The following is a 24,578-nucleotide window of genomic DNA, read 5'->3' as shown; positions in this document are numbered from 1 at the left end:
TATGCCAAAGAAAAAAATAGATTTGTATAAAAAAATACAAATAATAAAGAAATTGTGACGGGTCTGCAAAGCCAAACAATTATTTAATTCGTTTATTATTATTATTATTTATTAAATTTTTTACCATTGGAAGTAAACGTCTTTGGCATAGTCAGATTTTCTTTTGTTAACAACACTAAAATGCCTTTTTCTTTTCTATGTTCCTGCTAAATAATTGTATAATTTTGTATGCAAATGTGTGATGAGAGAGGTGAGAATTATATGATCATTTAATTAAACAAAATGTTCTTGTCCTTTTTGAGCTTGACAGAAAGATGATCACTGATCACTGAAATGTCAAAAAGAGCAGTTTAAATAATTAATTAAGAAATTCTAAAAAATGTTCCACAGAAAAATATAACAGCATATGAGTTTGAAACGACATAAGGGTGAGTTAATAATGGCAGAATATTCATTTGATAGGAATAATATGAATTATTCCTTTAACCCACAAGGAAATTCCCAGCATGGGATATTTTTTTTTATGCATCTATTTGTACCATAACTTTTTTTAAGAAAAAAGTTGCACATTATGTACACCACGTTTCAACTCTAGTAATGCCAGTGACCGATCAATTGAAGGCAAATCTTTAAGGAGTCACAGAGTTCAGTGGATAATTGGTTATTGTTTGAAACTGTGATTGTTTCAGTACTTCTAAAGGAATTCCAGGCATGAGTTTCAGACTGCAATGTAGATGGATCCTAGTTACCAAAATTCTCATGATCCCTTTCAAATTTTGCTTTGTCCTTAACTGCTCTTAATATGATGCATTTAGCATGCAATCATGTTTCTATGCAGTGGCTAAACTGCAATATCCCCCATGTTCGATGTGATCTAGTGCTGACACTGTTAATGCTGGTTCAGTGAGCTTGGGCTTTTGTGTGTTTGCTCCTTAGACAGCTGTGCTGTAGGCTCTCCACTTGGCACTCAGCATGATAGAAATGGATTGGGATAATGGCTGCTGATTGACTCAGGCCGTGCCCCAGAGCATGTACTTGTAGATTCTCGTCATAGACATTTGGGATAGGTTCCAACCCTATGGGCAATCAATGCAGGACAAAAGTCCACTGGTTGTGTGGCTGATTAGTGCCTTATGTAAATGCTCTCTTACAGGGAGCAAGCGAGGTATGCCATCCGTCCATGTTTTCTCCATGATCTTTTGTTTTAGAGTGCATTGGTAAGTAAAGTCTTCGGTTGAGAATGGAAGGAGTTAAGTTCTCTTGTAATTTGCAAATTCAGAGTGACCGAACAGTTTGTTTATCCCATATAAAATACTCTACCATTCAAAAGTTTGGGGTCAGGAAGATGTTTTTTAAATGAATACTTTATTTCAGCAAGGATGCATTAAATTGATCAAAAGTGATAGTAAAGACATTTATAATCATGTTACAAAAGTTTCCTATTTTAGAGAGATGCTTTCTATTTTAGAGTTCTTTTGAAGAACAGAATTTATTAACGGGTCAGTTCACCGAAAAATGTAAATTCTGTCATTAATTACTCACCCTCATGTTGTTCCAAACATGTAAGACATTCGTTCATTTTCGGAACACAAATGAAGATCTTTTTAATAAAATCTGAGTACTTTCTTTCCCTCCATTGACATCCTATGCAACTACCACTTTCTACTCGTGAATGCATTTTGGTGAATAATATTTAGTAAATAAAGTGGTATATTGTTGTGCAAACAAAGCACTCGCGTCGCTTCATAAAATTGAGGTTTTCGTGAAATATTGAACAACTAAAACAAATATGCTAAATATCTTCAATTATTAGTCATCACTAAAAAAAACTTTTTGGATTATGTCAAATAATGGGATAACAGTAGGTGTTTTTGAAGTTCAACAATAAATGTGTGATTGAATACACAGGATTTTTTACACAAGTGGAGCGTTAAATGGTGTTGTCCTGTTGAAAGTAATGCACACTAAAACTTGACATGATAAAACCCTCTCTGAGAAGTTGTGTCTCTAAATTCATCCTCTTTAAAGTACTAGCTCTAAAAATATAAACTAAAACAATTTGGTATAAATTATCAATCCTGGATGACTAGTAGGGGACTAGCTTTTCTTCTTCATCCTGTGGCCAAACGGGCTAATCTGAGAAATGCAGCTGTACCTCAGAAAGCTCATCTACTGTTCATTCCCTTTATCTCTCTCCCTTCTTCCATTCTCTCTGTCCCCCATTATCCCTCTCACACCCCTGCACTCCTTCTGGCTGTGCTGCGTGTCCCTCCGAGATGACCAGCGGTGCAGTGCAGATAGAGCGGGTCAGTGGGCGATCACCAGCGGGACAATAGCTGTCTTTGTGAAGATACACACTGATGGGGTGGTGTGGGCTGGAATGTGGTGACAGGAATGGCTGTCGTTCGACAGTATGAAATAGCGTCGGACTGACGCGCGTGGCTGAAAAAAGACAGCCACCCCAGGCCTTTCTTTCGATTGCTCTCGCACTCTCTCTCTCTCACTTGTAGTCATGAATTCCCTTTTCACAACAGGGCTCATGAGATAGCCCTCAGTTGTGGAAGCCACAGAGGCTTTATGTGCATGACATGCCGCTGTGTGGGTGAAAAGCTCCATACTGCTGCTCTCTTAAAGTTCTGGACTTGTGACAGGGAGGGAAGGTATTAGATACATTTTGTTGTGTGATCGGGGTAATTGACATGAAATACTTTCGGAAATCCTGCGTTGTGACGTGCTGTAGTCCATCCAAAACTGTTTACAATGGTATTTTGTCAATTATAGTTTGTTTGTTTAATTCAGTTTTTATGACCACATATTAAATGAGAGATTATACAGAATATTTTGTACTTTAAAAACGTTTATTTTGTCACACCACACTGTAAAAAAAAAAAAAAGATTTGTAAAATTGATACAGTAAAAACATGTTAATTGGTTAGCTTAACATACGGTGAAAATTTGTAAATGGTTTAACATCACATTATGTAATTTTATTGTAAAATACTGTCAAATTTGTGGGGGTTTTTGCAAGTAAAAACTATGAATTACCATATCATTTACGGTAAAAAAACAACAACAGTAAAACACATTCCAAGAAGTCCCTGAATTAAACATCACATATGATTACAGTACTAATAAGAATAATAAGAAGAAACAAAATATTTTATAAATAATGTACATTTGTATGTTTTGTTACATTTTGTGTTATTTAGTTAATATTTAATGTGTTATTTTAGGGTGTGTTCACTTGATTGCGCTGTTAGTGATTAATTTGAATAAGTGTGAACGCTGCCATCCAAACCCTGGTGCGCACCAAACAAGTGGGCCGAGACCGCTGAAAAGATGGGTCCCTGGTGCGGTTGGAATGAAATATGAACGCAACACGGACGGACCAAAGAGATTTAGAGATTAAGAGATTTTCTCATTATAGTCATCATGTTGTCATCACAGTTCGGTACAGGCATCAAAACCGTGTTTCCTCGCAGCAGATCTTTTGTGTGTGTGTGAGACGGAGGACTTCCTGCCGCTGTTTTGATGCCTTTACACATTTTAAAAGCTCTTCATGAGTTCTCAGCAGGTCAAAGTACCATCATATATAGGCTACGCACATACAACGAGCGCATTTATCCCAGCATACAGCATTGTTTTGAATGTTCTGTTAGTTCCATCTCAAAATAGGCAATACGTCATAAAAGCAAAAATATATCCCTATGCCTTTAGGTTCGGTGATAAAAATGCACACTAAATATTTTTTATTCCAAACAAACCAAGTAAACCAAACTATAAGTGTGAACTCACCCTAAGTGTCATATGTGTTACCCTGATGGTGTTTTGTGTGTATTACCCTTTGCACTGTCTATACGAGTACTGACTATGTTTTATGAACAGACCGCTTATGATAAACTGTGATTCATCATGTGGCCTTTTATTTTGCCACCTGCATTATTGTGGTGGTTATAAGTACATTTTAAGGGAAAAAGGCCTATTTTGGTAAAGTATTAACATTATATCACTTAATAAAATATACAGTTATAAGTTGTAAAATATACAGGCATCCTTGAAAACTGGAAACATTATTGCCAGTTTTTTACCATAAATTTCACAGGATTTTTTTTTACAGTGCACAAGGCCTTTTAAAATAAACTAGGCATGGTGAAAAAATTATTCAAATCTTGTATATCTATCTCATAATCCTGGTCTTACGGTGAATGATTCAACATTGTTCCAAATGTTAAAATTTGTCTTTGTAATTTTTATATTACAAAGACAAAATGTGTTATTTTAGGGTATGTTCACACTTGATTGCTCTGTTAGTGTTTTTATCGTTCATCAGCTGGAAAATATAATTCTGAAAGTGATTCCAAATATTGTTTCTCTATGCAGTTGTCTTTATAGTTAGGTGAACTCTGCTATTATTTTATATTTAGAAAGATTTTTTGAATTATATCTTTACCATTATAGTTATTGTCCTTGGTGTGAATGGGCTTTTATGGACAACCGCCCACTTACAGCTGTTTATGGATAAAAATGTAATGTAAAGCCTGTCGTTCAAATGGAAAAAATGTATGGTCAACTGACTGCTTATTGACAGGCATGTTTTTTGTTTGTCATATGGAGAAACTGTAGACTCTGTGTTTTCACTGGCACTGAGTCCAAAGTTTGAGAGCACCTGTTATGTGCCTTTTGTTCCAACATCATCCCGTGGGGTTGAACTAGGCTCATGAAGAGACCAGCAAATTAAAGACATAAATGTAACACCTTTTTCAGAGACACCAAGCTGAACATGTTATTTTTAGCCTGAGACCTGGTTACACGTTTGTGTTTAGTAGCTAAATTAACTGGTGCATATCCGGACACACAGACACACACACACAGACACACACACACAGACACACACACACAGACACACACACACACACACACACACACACACACACACACACACACACACACAGACACACACACACAGACACACACACACACACACACACACACACACAGACACACACACACAGACACACACACACAGAGACACACACACAGAGACACACACACACAGAGACACACACACACAGAGACACACACACACAGAGACACACACACACAGAGACACACACACACAGAGACACACACACACAGAGACACACACACACAGAGACACACACACACAGACACACACACACACAGACACACACACACACACACACACAGACACACACACAGACACACAGACACAGACACAGACACACAGACACACAGACACAGACACACAGACACAGACACACAGACACAGACACACAGACACAGACACACAGACACAGACACACAGACACAGACACACACACAGACACACACACAGACACACACACAGACACACACACAGACACACACACAGACACACACACAGACACACACACAGACACACACACAGACACACACACAGACACACACACAGACACACACACAGACACACACACAGACACACACACAGACACACACTCACACAAACACACACACTCACACACACACACACTCACACACTCACACACTCACACACTCACACACTCACACACTCACACACTCAACCACTCACACACTCAACCACTCACACACTCACTTTCTATTGATTCCTGAAAACATTCCAGGGAAATTCATAGTGATGAGAAATGAATACATTTCGACACTATACTCTCTGAAATTGTTCTAAAAGTTTCATCGAAGCAGAAATCAACTTTATTTAGCGTACCTGTTATAATGTGAACAGCAAAGATCGACGTTTTGGCCAGATTCCCAGAGCATGTACTGTAGCTATCTCAAGGGGAAAAACCTGTTTGTAGAATACGATGAGTAGATTTGAGATGCGCTGATGGCCATTCTACTGCAGCCATGATACAGATAACTACACTATGAGTGCCATGAAGTCTTATGAACAATGCATTATTTTATGAAGAATGCAGGCATGTAGATATTCCCATGAGCTCAGTGGTGATGTCATGCTGGTTTATAGGCATGTAGTTTCAGAGTGGTGAAAAAAATGTCACTAATCAGATTGCAGTATTTAAAGAGTTTTGAATGATTTTGGCTCACTAGTTATTGGTACCTTGTTTGATATAATAATTGTATAGTCTTCAGTTTTTGTTCCGAACCTGCCTCATTTAAAAAATGCTTTGGAATAATTTTTGGAGGCATTTTCAAAAGCAGCTTTATTAGAAGCACTTGAAATTGTTTTTTGGCTCAATAACAATATCATTATTTAGCTGTATTTTGTAATTTTTAGTACTTGCAGCAGTTGTTTTGCAGTGAAACATTTTTTTTCATTCCAAACCCATATACATTTCTTTCTGCTGTGGAGCACACAATATTTTGATGTCTCAGTTTTTTTTCTTGTCTACACAATAAAAGTCAATAAGGTCCAATGTTATTTAAAACCCATTGACTTTCATTGTATGGACAAAAAACAGTTGCAGCATTCTTCAAAGTGTCTTTCCCTAAAGAAAATAAGTCATACAGGTTTAGAACGACATGATATGATTCTCATCTCCAATCTCCAAATTTCATTTTAGAAAGCGCAAACAACATGTGTCTCAAAATTGTAGCGCCAACAGCTGTTTTGCCTGCTGAGCAATCAATCAAAACTTCTGGCTGACCTCGGGTCAACCTCAAGATTAGCGCTTGCTCTGCCCTGAGTGGTGGACCACCGTGCCTGACTAATCGGCACAGGAGTAGGTGTCATAAATTAGGATTTAATGATAAGTACAATGTTGAACATGATATGAGTGTGTTTATAAAGGTGATAATAATAGCATGTCTAATAATAACTTTTCAAACATAGGCCACACAAAGGCCTGTAATAACAGACTCTATTGTTTCCTAATGACCGGGGCTTTCTCACTCAAAGCAAATACTGGGTTTTAGCACTGTGACTGCCAAATTGTATTAGGCTCATAAGTGACTGCTCATGTATTAGGATTCCACTAATGGTGGTAAACCTTAATTATCATGAAAAACAGGCTGTGGTGCTTTTCCCTCCTTGTTTATTTCTCTAGTGTTTCACTCTGGGTTAGAAAAAATTAATTAGGCTGCGAATAATATGGTTAGTCATAACATTTCAGCAGGGTTTACCCACATAAAATTTGAATCAAAACTCTGTGTGTTATGCTCTACAGCTAAGGTCATTGCGTTTTCTTCTCACTGTAGGCCAGAGGCAAATATAAAGGAATTAAAAAAAACAACATAAAAGTAGTTCACGATGACATAAATTTCAGTCTTTTTCTCATCCAAAGCTATCATATGGATTGTGAAATAGTGCACAAGTTGTATGGACTACTTTTATGGTGGTTTTCTTTCTTTTTTTAGTTGAAATTTTATGGAAAGGAGCAGCCTAGTTGTCAGAATCTCTTCTTTTGTGTTCCACGAAAGAAAGTAAGTCATACAGGTTTCTAACGACAGAGAGTAAATGCTTTTATATTTTGGTGATGGAGGTTGATATTTTAATCAGGTTTATTTTCACACTTATAAACATGCCCCCTTGACATATCTAAATCTAATCATCAGATTATTCAAGTATTGATGCGTTTTCTCATTCTTGTCTTTTTCGTCTGAGGAAACTATTGATTTCCACTGTTCTCTGTCTCCTCTGTTTTACACCTTTGTACCTTTGGGTCTCTCTCTTTCAGTGTATGTTTCATTGCACAGGGACCAGTTGATGTTTTGTGCGATTTAAGGGCCATCTTTTTTGGGATTCAGGATGTTGTGGTGACCTGTGTGCTTTTGCTGTGCATTGGAGAATTGAGGACGCTGAAAGGTTTAAGTAGATTTTAGAGCAGTATGGCATTTCATTTGGCCCAGTTGCTTGTAGGAAATTGCTTGATTCGCCTCGGCATTTGACTTAAATTCTGTGACTTGGACTGCTGAGAGCTTAATGTCTACAGTATAATCCTTAGATTAGGACGCCATCACTGTCATGCCATTACCTGTGTATTTGTGTGAAGAAATGCTCTGTTTGCTGTTCAACATAAATTTGTCGAGCACTACCCAGTGCCACTCTACCCTTTCCAAGTTCATCATAATGAAAAAAAATTCCTGACATGGTGCTTTGAAGTTTCTCAGGAACATAGCGGTTTCCTGTGAGAACTTTTTCTTAAACACATTTTCTCTTTGTATTTATGTAAACAAAGCATAATGTTCATGCCAGGCAGGAGGAGGAGAAGGTGTTTGTCACGTGCCTGGCACGTGTATCACTGTGCTTGTCTGACCTTGTGTGCTTGTGACAGACAGGCTCAGTGTAGTCCTGGAGCACATTAATACAGGGCTCAGAATAAAAAAGGAGGAACACATTTATTTTATGGACTTCAGTAACATTGGAGTAACATCGACGGGCAACTTTTATATCTTTTTCATTTATGTTTTTGTCATCCGTTAACCCAAAATGAAATAGGAATTGAAATGATTTACTCATTCTTATGGTGTTCCAAACTCTTATGCTGTTATCTTTTCTGAAAGATAAAAGTAGATCTAAAAAAAACAAACAAAAAAACAGTATGAAGCTCTTGCTATACAATGACAGAAACTACAGGCTTCTGAATGAATCCATGCTATACCTTGAATTGCCATTTCTACAGTCTTCAGTGTCACTTGGTAATCATAAGAAATTCTTTTCAAAAGAAATATATTTCTTTCTTAGTATTATCAATGTTCAAAACAGTTGTTTGGCAGCTGCTTAATATTTTTTTGTGAAAACTGATACATTATGTGATGATTTTTTATAATATATAGAAAGTTCAAAAGAACAGCATTTATTTGAAGGAATTTTTTTTGTAACATTGTAAATGCCTTAACTATCACTTTTGATCCATTTATTGTATACTTGCTGATAGGGATGGGCATGTTTAATCGACGATCGATTATTGATCATTAAGAATTTCGTCGATCACGTTAATTTGTTATCGATTATCATTAAACTAATGCTGCTGCGGAAAGTGAACGTGTTCCCCGGGCTGGTCAAGTTAGCGCGGAGGTACCTGTGCATCCCGGCAACGTCAGTCTCCTCAGAGCAGGTGTTTTCAGCGGCTGGACTGAAGCCTTGTTTACACTCGAGGCGTCCGCACGAGCGCGAAGGTTAGCGCGGCAAAAATGACGTCATTGCGGTATTCGGTGTTTCACAGGCGAGCGCGTCGAGTATAAACGCCTCGTCTGTTTGGGAGGTGCGCGCGCAGTTTGCGGAGACTCGCGCTGCAGAGCCAGGCGAAAGTGTAAACGAGGCTTGACGGTCAGGTTGCGGTCGCGTCTGACCTCAGATCATGTCATCAACATGCTTATCTTTCTCAAAAAAAATCAGTAGACTGGTGTAGAAGTTGTATGTGAGTTACTAGTTATTTTTTATGAGGCTTTGTTAAGTAGCCTAGCCTAATTGATTGTTACAGTAATCTCTCTCACCCTCTTTCTCGACTTCGTTCTTGGATAGTTTTGAGTTACATTTTGACAAAACCTGTCAGATCTAAGTATTATTATGTTTTTGGTTAAGTTATTGTTTAACATGATTTTTTATTATTATTTATTATTTTGGAACAAACAAGGGTCTCTGTTTAAGAACGCCAACTCGCAGCTGCAGGTTCCGTTGCTTCGAGCACCACAGCGCATATATATCTTCAAGTTTAGCCTAACCGAACGTCCAGTTTTACTGCCACAAGTTGATCATCTTGTAATAAAGATCTAATCGAGGAAAAACACGCTGTATTTTTGTATTTTCATTGCCTTTTTAATTTATAAAAAGTTAAATAAATAATGAATTTGAATAAAAAAATATTAATGATTAATCGATAGTCGATCGTTAATTCTCCCGACGATCGACTAAGAAAATTTAATCGAATGCCCATCCCTACTTGCTGAATAAAAGTATTAATTTCTTTCAGATTTCTTTTTTAAATAGGCCATAGGCTATAACTGAACCAAAACATTTGAACAGTAGTGTAAACCAACCATTTATTTTTATGTTATGGCCAATATTACGCCAATATTATGTACTATTTGTCTAAAATAAAACACAAATTAAAATCAATCATTTTGATGGCTAAAAATAACTGTACGCATCACATTATAAGATTAGAAGGTGTACTGATAGTTTTCTGTTTGACAGCCCCAGGCCACTATGAACTGTTATATTATATGGCACAAGCTAATTCTTCAAAGATTCTTTGTGTTCCACCAAACAAAATAACATGAGGGTGAGTAAATAATGACAGATTGTTTTGGTTAAAACTATCCCTTTAACCATTAGAACAAACAGGTAAAAACTCCAGATTTCAGTCTCACACTCTGAAGCTTTTTAGGTCAGTGCTAATTTGTTGGTTTGTTTGTTTTCCCTTGGCTTTCTGTTTTTGATCATTCATTTGTATACAGCTGTCATATGTCCTTAGCCCAAAGGCATCAAGCCTATTGAACTATTGCTGGATATGTCTAATTCGCAGCTGTTTGTTTTGATGAGATAATTATTGCAATATAAAAGGCAAATGCATCTTTTGCACTGCTGAGGGCTTTTTTCATAGTCTAGAATCAGATGACTGACTCTGTGGCCTATTTGTAAATTTGCTTTTTTCTTCAGGCTGACATGGTAATTTATCAGGGACCCGGGGCCTCAAACTGTTATGAATGATAAAGAAATAAACCATCCCATAGTAGAACATAGAGGAAAAGACTGGCTTCATATTCCTGCCTACATTTGTTTTAAATGGGGAAAAAAAGCTTTGACCTTAACCTCATTTTGCTTGCACATCATATGTTTTTTCCTCGTGTTTATGAGTGGACTTTAAATCCTCATGAACTACAATTTATTTGACATAAATCATAGTTTAAAATGCTCTGTCGTAAAGTTGGGTTTCATATGCCTGCTTTTAAATGTAGTCTGTGATGTAGGGATGAGACCTTAGTTATGACAAGTTCATTCGAGGTCAAAGATGTTTTTTATGAGTTACTCCTTCCAGGAATTTTCTTGATATGGCAGTTCACAGACCACCTTAAAACTTAAAAGCTTTGTCATTCATGCTGCAAACACTTCATCTGCGTCCGACATTCCCTTCAAATAAACATCATGATTAAATTGTCAATATAGTCCTCTATGGAACTGTAACTAAATCCTATCATAAGGTTCTGCGTGTATACTTGTGTATATAATATTACGTTTCTGGGCCAAGTTCCAGAGCGAATAGGGCTTTGGCTTTATTATGTAACAGCCCAGCGAAACCAGAGCTTTCGCTCAACGGCGACTTCCCAGAAACTGACTGTTTTGCCTGCTTATCTATTCATTTAGATGTTCTTCCTCCTCTCTTTTTTTTATACTCACTCGTTCTCCACCACTCCTCCTGCTCTCAATCCTTCTGATCTTGTTTGTTTGCTTTGTGCAATGGCTCCTGAGATCAGGATTGACAGAGTTTATCCTTATGGTATAGCAACTGTGTCCAAGCAGCTCTTTTCCATACAATGAAAGTCAATGGTGACCAAAGCAGTCAGACAATAATTTCAGTGAATAATGGCTTAAAATGTAATCTGGTATGCACATTATTTAATAAAACCGTTAAATGTATCTTTTGCAAATCTTAAAATGAGGAACCATTTTTCTTGCTTTTATAATGTTGTAGTATTTAAAATGACTTATTTTAGGTTTGAGTTTTTTCAAGAACCAGCATGTTCTTTTGGGAGTCAGAGTACCCTCATCACATTTTATGTTTTGTGCCATATATTCATTATCAGACTGTATCAGGATAAAGCATATGGAGAGGAAGATGATGATGGAAAAGGATGTCCTTTGGAAAAAGAGTAGGGGTTTAAACCCGGCATATACATATACTGATTGGCTTCATTACTCTCTCTCCTCTCCACTAATAAGCTGGTGTGTGGTGGGCGTTCTGGCACAATATGGCTGTCGTCGCATCATCCAGGTGGATGCTGCACATAGGGATGCACCGATCCGATACTCAGTATCGGTACGGCTCCGATACTGCCATTCTTTGTCGGATCGGGTATCGGGTATCGGTTATCGGTTAGACGAGGCCGATCCAAATCCGATATTGTGATGTGCGTATACTATTCTGTTATTGTTAAGTCCCACAAAAGACACAAAAACATTATAAAGCACCATAAAGTTTTCATGCACTATATTATAAGTGTTCAGAAGCCATTCTATAGTATAATGTGTAGTAGAAGTTAATATTTAAGTCGTTAAATTCAAGTTTCACGTAAACTTTTCCCTCCGCTACTGCTGTCAGACATTCTCCATTCAGCATTCAAACAGTGCTTCGCGTTCGGTTTACGAAAGTCAACATGATGAAACTCTCCAAGATGTTACTATTATTATACTTGATCTGTAGATAAAGTTATATGGTTTTGCATAAAATGACTTTATCTTGCTGGACTGTATTGCTGTACCTAAATCATGTTACTTTCAACCGGGTGTGTCTGTAAGATCACAACACAGGAGTAGAGAACACTATAATTGTTCTTCACTCGCACAGCAACTGAAATTTAAAACTGTTTAAAGAAAAGGCTGAATAAACGATTGCATAGATGGATACTGTATAATACACTACGCATCAATATGTTTTTCCTTAGCGCTTTAAACTTTTCAATGCGGCCTCAGAAGAACTGCGCGCTGTGACTTGCTTCAAAAGCATCATTCTGCGCTCGGTATTGGAGCCTTTCATATCATAATAGCCTACTTTTGTGCAATGAAAGAATATTAAAAGCCTTTCTTGTTCTGTCCTATCTATCCTATGTTGTTGCCTCATTAAACAGCTGCGCAATACATTTAAAAAATGTCTTAATTTTATAGTATAGCCTACAATTTTTTTTTATCTTTTTCATTTTTTTTTATCTTGTTTTTCATGAATGTATTTTAAAACAATATAAAGAGCAATATGTAATGTTTGACCAGATTTAGTACTATACTTATTGTCTCTTATTTGTTCCCCACTAAATAATGTTTTTTTTTTTCACTAAATGTTCAGATTTTATAAAGTGATTGTGCACTCGCATTTTTGTCATAGATTATGATCATATATTTTTTTGATTTGTTGTTTTTCTTTATAATGAAGTTGTCTGTATTAAGTAGCGTGTGTTTAACACACAAAAGAGTGAGTATCAGTTCAACACACAGAGTTATAGAAATTGTACTTGATTAAAAAAATCGCTGATACTAAGAATTTTTGGTATCGGATTGGTTCTGAAAAAATGGTATGGGTGCCTCCCTAGCTGGCTGCACATTGATGGTTGTTGAGGAGATTCCCCTTCCATATGTAAAGCACCTTTAGTACCCAGAAAGGGCTATATAAATGTAACAAATTAAAGAATACATGAAAATAAAGCCGCCAGCTCTCTGCCCCTTCTATGCAACAACTATAAAACTTCTATGCAACATTTTAGTGTTACACCCATTTCACACTGGACGTGTAAGCAAAGTGGAAGGTGTGCATATGTGTCTTGTGTGAAACAGGCCTTAGTGCTGACATGGGATAGTAGCAGGTCAAGTGCTGGCAATCAGTGTTTCTATCTCTGAGGGAGCTAGTGGTAGTTAGTGTGTTGAGTGGTCCTAGCTTGAGGGGTTTCAGGACGCTGGAGCTCACAGCAACAAAAAGTTCAATAAAGCTAAATAATCACAGCAACAAAATGTTCTTCCCCGAGGATGGTCTCTGGTATTGTGCCAGGACTGAGATGCTGTATGGGTGGGGTTCCCGGAAAAAAATAAGTCAGGAAAACATTGAAATCTCCCAGTGATTGTTTTCCAAATTATCCTAATAAAAAAGATGGTTGATGAAGAGGGCCATTAGCGTCAAGCTTTGTTTTGAAAATCTCCCTTTGTCTCTGAGAGATATGCCACATTATTTTAAAATATAAATTCATAAGTGTTCTTTCTTTATCTATTGCATGGCCTTGATCCAGATCTGCTGAGCACATTGTGTTTGTTGCCATTTTTCTCAAAGTTCACTAAATGGCTTCACTGCTCAGCTGAGACCAACTTTTGTTTGGCCCAAACTATGACTTAGCTTAGTGTCAAAGTCCCATTCTCTTTCCTTTCCTTTCCTTTCCTTTCCTTTCCTTTCCTTTCCTTTCCTTTCCTTTCCTTTCCTTTCCTTTTCATTTCATTTCTTTTTTTATGCCTACCTTCCTTCTTTCCTTCAAATGGAAATGTTCAGTTATTGAAAACAATATGTAACATTTTAAACTAAAACATTATAATAATAATAAAAAATCCTTCTCTGTTTTTCTTCAATACTTAATTTGTTCCAAGAAAGTGACAAAGTGAACGGAGAATAAATCCACCCCAGCACAAGTCATGTTTGACAAAGTTAATCGTCTGGAAGTGACACCACTCCCTATATAACTTGATGTTTTCAACTCGTGGTTGCCAAGACAGCAACAACATCTGGATGGATTTCTGCTCTAGTCTTGAGTCATGTGACCCCACGGCACATTTAAATCTTAAACACCATCATTATATCATAGTCATGAAACATGTAATGACTTCAGAGTCTGTGATATATTTCCTCATCTTTCTGGGGAGATGGCAAGAGCTTCTCTTGATCACACGCAGTGTGCCAATAATTATTTTGTTAGTCTGTATTTCTTTCTGTTTCTCAGTCTTTTCTCCTTCATGTTAGCTACCTTTGTGGCACTGTTAAATTCTGTTGCAAGCAGTGTATCACCTTATAAGCCAATGTTTAGTCTCTTTGGAAGGAAAGTCCCTGTTAAAGAGGAAGGCAGTTAAAGAGTCCCTGTTAAAGAGTTTCTCTGAATAAAATCCCATCATCCCTCACTCTTCCCACACCAGCCCTGCTCCATACAATGTGTGTCAGCAACATTATGAGTGGTATGTTTTGGATGCAAAAATGTTGTGTACTGTATACAAATTCTTACTCCCAAGCTGAAAAGTCCTCGCATGAGAGGAAGAAATGGTTTCACATGTTCATATAATGAATACAAAAGATTTGGGAAGGCATAGTTGTGCCTTAGTTGGCTCGTTGTGCCCCCACACTGTTACAAAAGGTTCAGTCTGTTTCAGTTCAGGTCAGCTTTAATATGACGATTAAATAAAACAGCAGTGTCTTTATTCTCTGACATTTCTAAACACACAGTCCCCTAACACTGAGAGACTGACTGCGCACTGTGTGGCTCCTTGTTGTCTTATACACACACACACACACACACACACACACACACACACACACACACACACACACACACACACACACACACACGTTCAGTGAGTGATCTGACAGTTTCATTTAATCAGTTTTGCTGTGAGGTAAAAGCATGTGACATTTCTTCTGTCAGATCTGTCAGTTGAAATGTCAACCGCTTTTTTAAATTTCACTGATATGATCCACTCCCAGTCAGCGCGATATAGATGAAATAATTCAGATGAACTGAGGGGGGTTGCTGCATATTGGAGATCACAGAATAAAGCAGGCAGGTGGGCTTTGTCATGTATCAGTACAAAAGCATTAGCAGACTAATGCTAACTTCTGATAGTGCTTCTGATCGAAAGCAACCATGACGTTCATGGTAAACTGGCACGTTTTATGGATTGGCATTTTGTAATTTTGTAGGAGTAGTGGAGTATTTTAACATAAAAAATGAATAACTGATACCCAATTACTTAAATTAAAATTAATAAATTAAATTATGAGCATGATACATATACTACTATTCAAAATACATATAATACTATTTGTGGTAATAAAAAAAAGAGATTTATACTTTTATTCAGCAAGAAAAAATTGATCAGTTTCCACAAAAGTATTAAGCAGCTCAACTGTTTTTAACGTTGATAATAAGAAATGTTTCTTCAGCAGCAAATCAGCTAATTAAAATCATTTCTAAAGGTTGTGACAATGAAGACTGGAGCAATGATCCTATAAAAATTCAGCTTTGCCATCACAGGAGTAAATGGCTGTTTTTACTGTATTTCTTTTATCAAATAAATAAAGCCTTGTTGAGCATGAGAGACTTCTTTCAAAAACATACAAAAATCTTACCTACCTCAAACTTTTGAACAGTCGTGTATTTGAAATTTATATTATGTTTATTCACAAATCTTACAGCACTTACAGGGTTTTTAAAGTACTTTCAGCCTATGCTTTTCTTTTCATCTTTTTCTTTTAAATTAATGAACAATATGCATTTAATAAAAAAAACAAGATTTAATAATAATTACTCACTGAGAGCTTACACACAATCCCATTTGAAAATGAAACTTCCACCATTAGGGTAATCGACACACACAATCTTTGTGTCTACAAAAAACATCTAATTTTTAGAATTTCTCATGTTCGTATGCAGAAAATGAAACTGAGAAAGTCTATTGACCTGTGAACAAAAGGCCCTGCAATGGAGAAATGCAGTCTGCCAGCACACTGATACCGGTCTGATAAGTGCCTACGTTTCTATTTCATATGGATCCTCATGAAGTGAGAAATGACTCTAACAAGAATCAGATACACTTTTTGAATCAAAAAGAGTTTTACACTTTTTGAATCAAAAAGAGTTTTACACTTTTTGAATAAAAAAGAGTTTTACTCTTTTTGAATAAGTTGGTGAACTATTACTTGCCTAGTTTATTACTTTCTGCACATCTGTTTGCATGCTTTTTCTGACCACAGTTGGAGAACTGGCAATCTGTTGTGTCGGCGGCCACATCCCCATATTTTCCGTGTCTAATCAGCTTAGTGTCTTGGACTATTGCCGTTAGTAAGTGTCCCTTGAATGGAACAGCCTTTTTAGTTTTGGAAAACTTTTGCAGATGGACCACACAGCCCACCTTATTGCTAAAATCATGCAAACCGATAACGTCATCTGCTTATATGGATGCCTGATCAGTCTGTCTTTTCTTCCTGAACTATAAAATCTGAAGATGTTTGTACATTGACTCTAGGGGCAATTGAAAGAGGGAGTGGAGCTATTTTTCTGAAGCTCTGCTGTGCCATTTCTTGTCAAGTGGATAAATAAAGACCGTTCCTCTTCGGCAAAGAAGAAAATGTTTTTTTGCAGAGAAATAGGCCTTAACAAATTCTCTCAGCCAAACTGAATGTTTCTGACTGGTGGAAAATTGACTAGATGTGTTTGCATGGGTTGTCGATAGTAGAACTGTACTCTTACGCGTGATAACCACTTTTTGACCTTGTGTGTTCCCAGTTATATTCAATATTTCATTTAATGTTATGACCATGTACACCCGATAACATTTCTATGCAAGGAGAACAGGAAGAGGCACTATCTGTGGAGCATTGTCTACATGGAGACATCAGTATCATATAGCCAGAAGTAAAGGGTCTAGCTCAAGAAGGGTCTAGTGGGCCTAGAAAATGAATTCCACATCAACAGGATGATTTAGGCAACTTATATATGTCACTGTTTAGATTAAAAAAGGTAAATACTTAAGAGTCTGTGATTGGATCATTATTGCAGGGATTATTATGTTTCTAGCATGTTATATTTTTGGAAACAGTTCTTCTACCTAACTGATGTGTAGCTTTTCATTTCTTAAACAACCATGTATGAAAACACATCATGGCCATATTCCAGGATGACAATGTCAAGATGAATCAGGCTCAAATTATGAAAGAATGGTTGGGAGCATGAAGAATCATTTTCACACATGAATTGGCACCTCTGAGTCCAAACATTACATTTATTTAAAGTCTTTGGGATGTGCTGGAGTATACTTCACAAAGTGCTGGACTCTTGCATTGCTGTAATGAAACAAGATCTTGACCAAAAATTGATGCACCTCTTGATGGAAATAAATGTTGTGATGTTATTGGTAAATTGTTGGTCAAGATCTTGTATTGACAAAGCAAGAGTCAACCAGTCTGGAAAGTAAAGCTGACGCGTTACAGTACTGGGAATTTAGGGGAGAAATGTGCTTAAACTTAAAGATCTTAAAATAGGCTTGATTATGCGACCTTGATATGTTTTTGTGAGATTAACTGATTAAAATGTTGTCCATATAACTGTTCTCAGAAACCATTAGCAGTAAGACTGCAGACCATCTTATGTTCTCTTTAAACACAGGTTTGGCCACATGCCATCTAAACCACAGATACTTGTACTGATGTAGAGATAAAATACCTAAAACACAAAGCTGATTGCTGGATGCTTTTTATATTACTGCACAAAGCAGGCCCAACTCCTTACTACACTATTACATTTAATTGGTATTCAGCTGTTCTTGGACCTAATGACCGCATTTCTGTGTGCTCTGTAACTGTGTTGCGTTTGTTTTAATTGCTTGTAAAATATATATGAACTGCTAATGAATTGAATAAGAATAAAAAATAATAAGCAGTTTAAGTAAAAACTGGGATTGGCTCACAAGAATTAATATTTATTTTTTCCCTCCGATAAACACATTGAACTGATTGCAGCTGAAGGACAAGGGAGGACATGTTTTGACTTTTATTTCAGGACAAAAACGTTTTTTTTTGTTTTGTTTCACTTTTAATCACATCCTCAGAGATATGGATTTCCAAGCATTTTCAAAGCATTCCGTGTTGTGAAGCAACTTGATTCATTCAATATGTCTTTTTGATACAGACTGATTCCACACATTGAAGTTCCCATTTCCTCACTCTAAAATCCCTGAAATTTTGGGTTGTTCAGTATGAGTGTAGTACAAGGCAGTAAATACTGCTGTAAGACAGTCAGAGATACCCCACCCCACCTCTGTGGAGCTCATGGCCGATGCATTGTGGTCTCTCTGTTCTATGTTCATTAATAATGTGATAATTATCATAGGAAATGGTAGCTAGATCCTCAGAGGTCATGTGTTTCACAGGTGTGATGAGTAGAATGAGTTAGAATATTTAGCACTTTACATGACAAGAGCCACCTTTTTCCCATTCAATAAGGCAAAACATTGTCATGATACTGTATGTAGTCAGACATGGTTGAAATAGAAAGACATCATCCTTCTTGATCTTCCTTTTAGACTGGAAAAGATTCATAATCACTATTGGCTGAATGAGTGTCTATGTCTGTTTGTTTCCCCAATTAGTTGTGTGGGGCATAGATTATTTATTATCTATATATGCATTTTTAGATATTTGTAATAATATATATATATATATATATATATATATATATATATATATGAACATTATTACAAACATTGATTTAGTATTCTTTATTCTTTATTTTAAATGTTTCTGTCAGTCAGTCAATCATGATGGCTGCCACCATGAAGGCGCAGCTTTATTTTAACCAAGCTGTAAAAGCTCTCTAATAAGTAAATGACCTGGTTAATATTAATGAGCCATTTTTTGTGACATCAAAATCAGCATGTCTCTGCCCTGCTTTAAAACAAACCGAGACCCATGTTGAAAGGAGTGAGCTTTAAATATCTATCATTGTATCGCAAACAGGAACAGTCTGATGTTTTTTCCACATCCGTGTTTGTCCAAAATTCATAATTTCATTGCTATTCTCTTTCTTTCTCTGCGTAGCTATGTGCCAATGCAGTGATTCTCCTGTGCACCAACATCATTGGCATCTGCACACACTACCCAGCTGAGGTGTCTCAGAGACAGGCCTTCAAGGAGACCAGAGGATACATCCAAGCCAGAATACACCTTCAGAGAGAGAACCAGCAGCAGGTTGGCAAGCACTCGAGTACACAAACACACCTACCCGGCCACACTTGTTAACCTCATGAATGTGCATGAAGCATGCTGTTAGCATGCTGTGCTTTAGGCCTTAGCACAGGAAATCCTTGTGAGAAAAGTAAAGCACAGCACAATCAACCATACACATAGACAGACATCTCTATATCTGATCAATAATAAAAAAATCTAAATTTTCAAGAGAAAAAACACTTTTCAATAAGGGAATTTGGGGGGAAAAGTATGCATTTCTTTGGTCAATACCGATATCTATATATATGTATATATGTACTTATACACATGCTCACTGGTGTCATCTCAAACCTGATCCAGGAGCGCCTGCTTCTCTCCGTGTTGCCAAGACACGTTGCCATGGAGATGAAGGCAGACATCAACGCCAAGAAAGAGGATATGATGTTCCACAAGATCTACATACAGAAACACGACAACGTCAGGTACACAAATGCCAAGACCAGTAATGATGCCAATGTTGTCCTCACACCTTCTGAATGAGAAACCGACACTGTTATAACACTCAGCACCCACGTGATTAAAGCAGGTGACAAGCGTGGATAAAACACAGACACATTAGACACTGATACCGCTTAAGGTTATCTTTCCAAAGGCTGAAGCTATGTTAAATGCTTAAATGCAGATTAGCAAACTCGCTGTCCTTGAGACATGACTTTTGTTCGGTTTTTTTCTCCCCCTTTTTCTCCGAGGGTCAAGTTGGGATACAGCAACTTATGATATACCAGAAGTTACACAATCAATTAACATAAAGCTGCGTCAAATGACAGCCAGCCACTTAAGTAAAGCAGTTACATATCTGGAGCGTGTGGAATTCAGGGCTTGATGAACATGTTGTCCTGTATAATCCAAGCCAGCTTGAAGCATCTGTGCTAGGATAACTTGGATGTGTGAAAATGCTAAATGTCACGAGCAGTGTAGGAATCCTGTTTTCCAAATGTTGTGAATTTTATCAGCCATTTATGAAGGCAACAGTGCCATCTATTGTTGCACGATAATTTTGTCCATACAGTGTGTCTATTCTGTCATGTCTTAAATTGTAGTTGATGACCGACTATCCTTCTCATGGCTATGAGGGCTTTAAGGACACCAGCCAATTCCTGCTTTTCTAATTGAAGGATAGACTGAAGTATTGAGAGTGGCCAACCTCCATTCAGAAAGTGAACTGAATCAATGTTTTTTCTCGCTTAGCCCAACTTCAGTGACCCAGACAAGGTGCTCTGTGATTATTGATCTCAATTTCTCTGTCTGTCTTTATCTTCTGTCTGTCCTCTCAACAGTATCCTGTTTGCGGACATTGAGGGCTTCACCAGTTTGGCGTCTCAGTGCACGGCCCAGGAGCTGGTGATGACCCTTAATGAGCTTTTTGCTCGCTTTGATAAATTGGCTTGGGTAAGTAGACAACATTAATTCATTTTTAGTGTTACTGTTCTTGTAAGCAACTTACATTTTTTACCTGGTGCTTAATAAAACTCCCCAGACATTTTTTTGGTCTGATTTTCCAATTAAAAGATCTAAAAAATACTTTTAATAAGATATGTTTACCTGAAGCATCTCGCCATAAAATAATGATACTTTCAGAGAATGTTTCAGAGAATCAAAACTCTGTGAGCCACCCACAAGGATGCTAACATCATAGCATCCTATTAGTGAGGATTTCTACTATAATAACTGGATAAATCTGCTGTGTTATGTCTGAATTCTTAGGAAAACCACTGTCTGCGGATCAAGATCTTGGGAGATTGTTATTACTGTGTGTCTGGACTTCCGGAGCCGAGGGCAGATCATGCGCACTGCTGTGTTGAGATGGGAGTGGACATGATTGAGGCCATATCGTAAGTTTGTCTTAACATCATTTTCTATTTCGATCTCTCTTCCTCAACACGTTTTTTGATTAATAAACATGTATATTGCTACATGTGCAGATTGGTGCGAGAGGTCACAGGAGTGAACGTGAACATGCGCGTGGGCATACATAGCGGCCGCGTGCACTGTGGGGTGCTTGGTCTGCGCAAATGGCAGTTTGATGTCTGGTCCAATGATGTCACGCTGGCTAACCAGATGGAGGCGGGAGGCCAAGCAGGGTAAAAATGAACACCACCCTGAAAAATGTGATCAGTATTAATAAGTTTCATATTTAAAGTTGGCTGTAAAGAAAATAGAGATTTGTGTTAAGCAGTTACTGCCCTAAAATTCTTACATTGTGAATTTTTTCAGTCGGATCCACATCACCAAAGCCACACTGCAGTATTTAAATGGTGACTATGAAGTGGAACCAGGTTATGGAGGGGAGAGAAATGCATACTTGAATAACAACAACATTGAGACATTTTTGGTGTTGGGCTGCAGTCAGAAACGGGTCAGTAACATGCAAATTTGGACATTATTTTGACTGGTAGTGGCAGTTTTTTTTTACCACCGCAGTGGTAATGGACCAGCAGTGGTTCAGTGGTTGGGATGCGTGTATAATATATACAGTATAAAATAGACCTAAATACATTTTGAAATCTAAAACTAAATAAATAAATGAGGCTCAAACATCCGCTTCGTAACAAACGTGGGTGTTTATTTTATCACTTCCATCAGTGAAACATTTAAATAAATATCAGTAAATCATAGTAACATAAATAATATAAGAAAGTTCAATAATAAATGAAAAAAAAATACGTTTTATATTTCCCCAAAAATATAAAGGCATTGTCATATATACCGCTATGGGACACGTGCTGGGCAGAGACAATCTCTAATTGTCTAAAATCTTCATGTCTTCTCCCGACGTTCCAAAGCAAAGAACACTTGTTGTAAAAGGTCTGAAGTGCAAATTTGATCTCCTGCAGGTGCAAGGCATTTAGGCTATATTTGATGTCTTGCTGCCAGAGAAAGCCAAACTAAATTTTTGCGTTTTACTTTACCACAGTAAAGAATGCGAATATAGTAATTAAAAGTGAACGATAGGAAGAAATGTTTACAATCCCCTACGAAAATGGGTGAGACGTGAGTGAAGAATTGGGAAAAAGATTCCATGTCTCATGGAATAACTCATGTAATATTGTTATATTCGTAGAAAATCGGCTGAGCAGATCGCAAAACAGATTACAAATGGGCTTTATGGGCTTATGTACCTCTCTCATTCGGCACATTTCCATGGTTGCGATGTAATATTTAATTGCTAACCTATTATTTCTTTTGTAAACAAAGCTTTGTGCTTCACTCTTGTCGTGATATTCACATAAAACAGCATTCACATACATAAAAATGGGTTTTGTCATACAACCGCCATTGTTACGCAGGCGCCGAGATGGGGCCGTTTTAAAGTTGACCAGCGCAGCCCTATTATACAAACAAACTCCTTGCTAACCCCTAGTCCCGGCAAATTCTTGAACAGGGGATCTCGATTGCATCATATTTGTTGGTGGGGGGCTGTGTTTTGTTATGCCATGATACAAATGACTGAATTTCCCTTTGGGGATCAATCAAATTTCTATTTATCCGAGTTTGCTGGAGTACTATTTCATTTCCTGTGTATGTGCCTTTGTGCCAAATTTCCCTTGCAGAAAGAGGAAAAAGCCTTGATGGCTAAGATGCAGCGCGCTAGAGCCAACTCTTCAGACGGTCTGATGCCGCGGTGGGTTCCTGACAGATCTTTCTCCAGGACTAAAGATTCCAAAGTTTTCAGACAGATGGTGAGCACTGCTCCATCCACCCTCACTCCGCCTCTGACGGCTCATGCTGACTGATCTACCCTGCACTTCTTTATGAATGTAGCAACAAGTCATAATTGAAGCCATTTTCTCCTGAGCTTGGCACAGTCTATGTGTGAATTGATTTTTCCCTTTTCCAGGCGATGACTTTTCTGGTTTTCATCAGTGTCACAAAGAAAAAACCAGGGACAGTAATAGCATGACAAATAAATATTGTGTCAGACCATATTAATTAGTGAGGGGGAAAAATTAAATCTAATGCACAATATAAACATTTTGAAATTACATGTGAAGAATTAATTGGTGTTCCAATAGTTTAATATATAAAAAAATGCTGTGACATACAGCATTTTTTAATCAGTATTATCAAGCTTAGCTTACTACTGGCTTATCAAGTAAGTGTTCATGAGGAATAATTTAGAAAATCTGTATTTTTGTGAAGAAGAAAATAAACAGTACAAATATCTAAACATCCTTAAAACAAATTAACTTAAGGCAAAATTGTAATACATCATGAATGAAATTTTGTTTATTTGTTTGTATATAATGTAGAATGACATTCAAAATATAGCGTACTATAAACTAAAATACAATTTATTATCTTAGTTTTGCTTCTCAACTAAATTTACCTTTTTTTTGTGTAAGAATATCTAAATATCCCTAATGCAGAATTATTTAAAGCAAAGGTGTATGTTGAATTAATGCGGTTCCATGTAAACAAAAATAAAAATCTGCCACTGGAGTAACTTCAATTAAAATTATTTAAAATTATATTCCTTAAAATAAAATGTATACAACACATACTGTAAATTAAACACACCATATGTTAATATATTCAGATTATACTTTAAACTAAAACAACAATACAGTATATTATCATAGATTTGCTTCTCAACAAGGAAATTTTGGTCTCATTTTAAGAGTGATATTTTTACTGGAAAACAAGAACCTGATCACCCCTTTTTGCTGTCAAACTCTCAGTCTCTGACTCTGAATGTAATTCGAAGTCTCTGAGTGTTAATTAAAGTGGCATTGGCTCTGTGGGGTTGGCTTCAGAGCTGTCTGAGATGAAACTCACAATGTGTTTTTCTACTTCCACTGTGTTTTTACTGCCCACTGTAACTAATCTACCTGTCTGTTTTCAGGGCATAGATGAAGCCTCCAGCAAAGATAAGTGAGTTCTGGTTTTATTATGACACAAATC

At 37.1% G+C, this 24,578-nt stretch overlaps 1 protein-coding gene across 1 annotated transcript in view; it reads left to right on the top strand.

Moving 5' to 3' along the window:
- adcy6b (adenylate cyclase 6b) overlaps nucleotides 1-24,578 on the top strand; it is a 35,443-nt gene that overhangs the window by 3,874 nt on the left and 6,991 nt on the right. The window contains exons 4-11 of the mRNA XM_077218938.1: nucleotides 19,488-19,637; nucleotides 19,977-20,098; nucleotides 20,954-21,065; nucleotides 21,381-21,508; nucleotides 21,599-21,757; nucleotides 21,891-22,032; nucleotides 23,228-23,356; nucleotides 24,520-24,548. Of these exons, the coding sequence (XP_077075053.1) occupies nucleotides 19,488-19,637; nucleotides 19,977-20,098; nucleotides 20,954-21,065; nucleotides 21,381-21,508; nucleotides 21,599-21,757; nucleotides 21,891-22,032; nucleotides 23,228-23,356; nucleotides 24,520-24,548 (971 nt within the window). The remainder of the gene's footprint in view (nucleotides 1-19,487; nucleotides 19,638-19,976; nucleotides 20,099-20,953; nucleotides 21,066-21,380; nucleotides 21,509-21,598; nucleotides 21,758-21,890; nucleotides 22,033-23,227; nucleotides 23,357-24,519; nucleotides 24,549-24,578) is intronic.

This window comes from Siphateles boraxobius, unplaced genomic scaffold, assembly GCF_051911475.1.
Source record: "Siphateles boraxobius isolate OS27281-9 unplaced genomic scaffold, OSU_SipBor_1 77, whole genome shotgun sequence".
Taxonomy (NCBI): Eukaryota; Metazoa; Chordata; class Actinopteri; order Cypriniformes; family Leuciscidae; genus Siphateles; species Siphateles boraxobius.
Note: the sequence above shows the minus strand (reverse complement) of the source record. Positions and strands in the feature narration are given on the sequence as shown.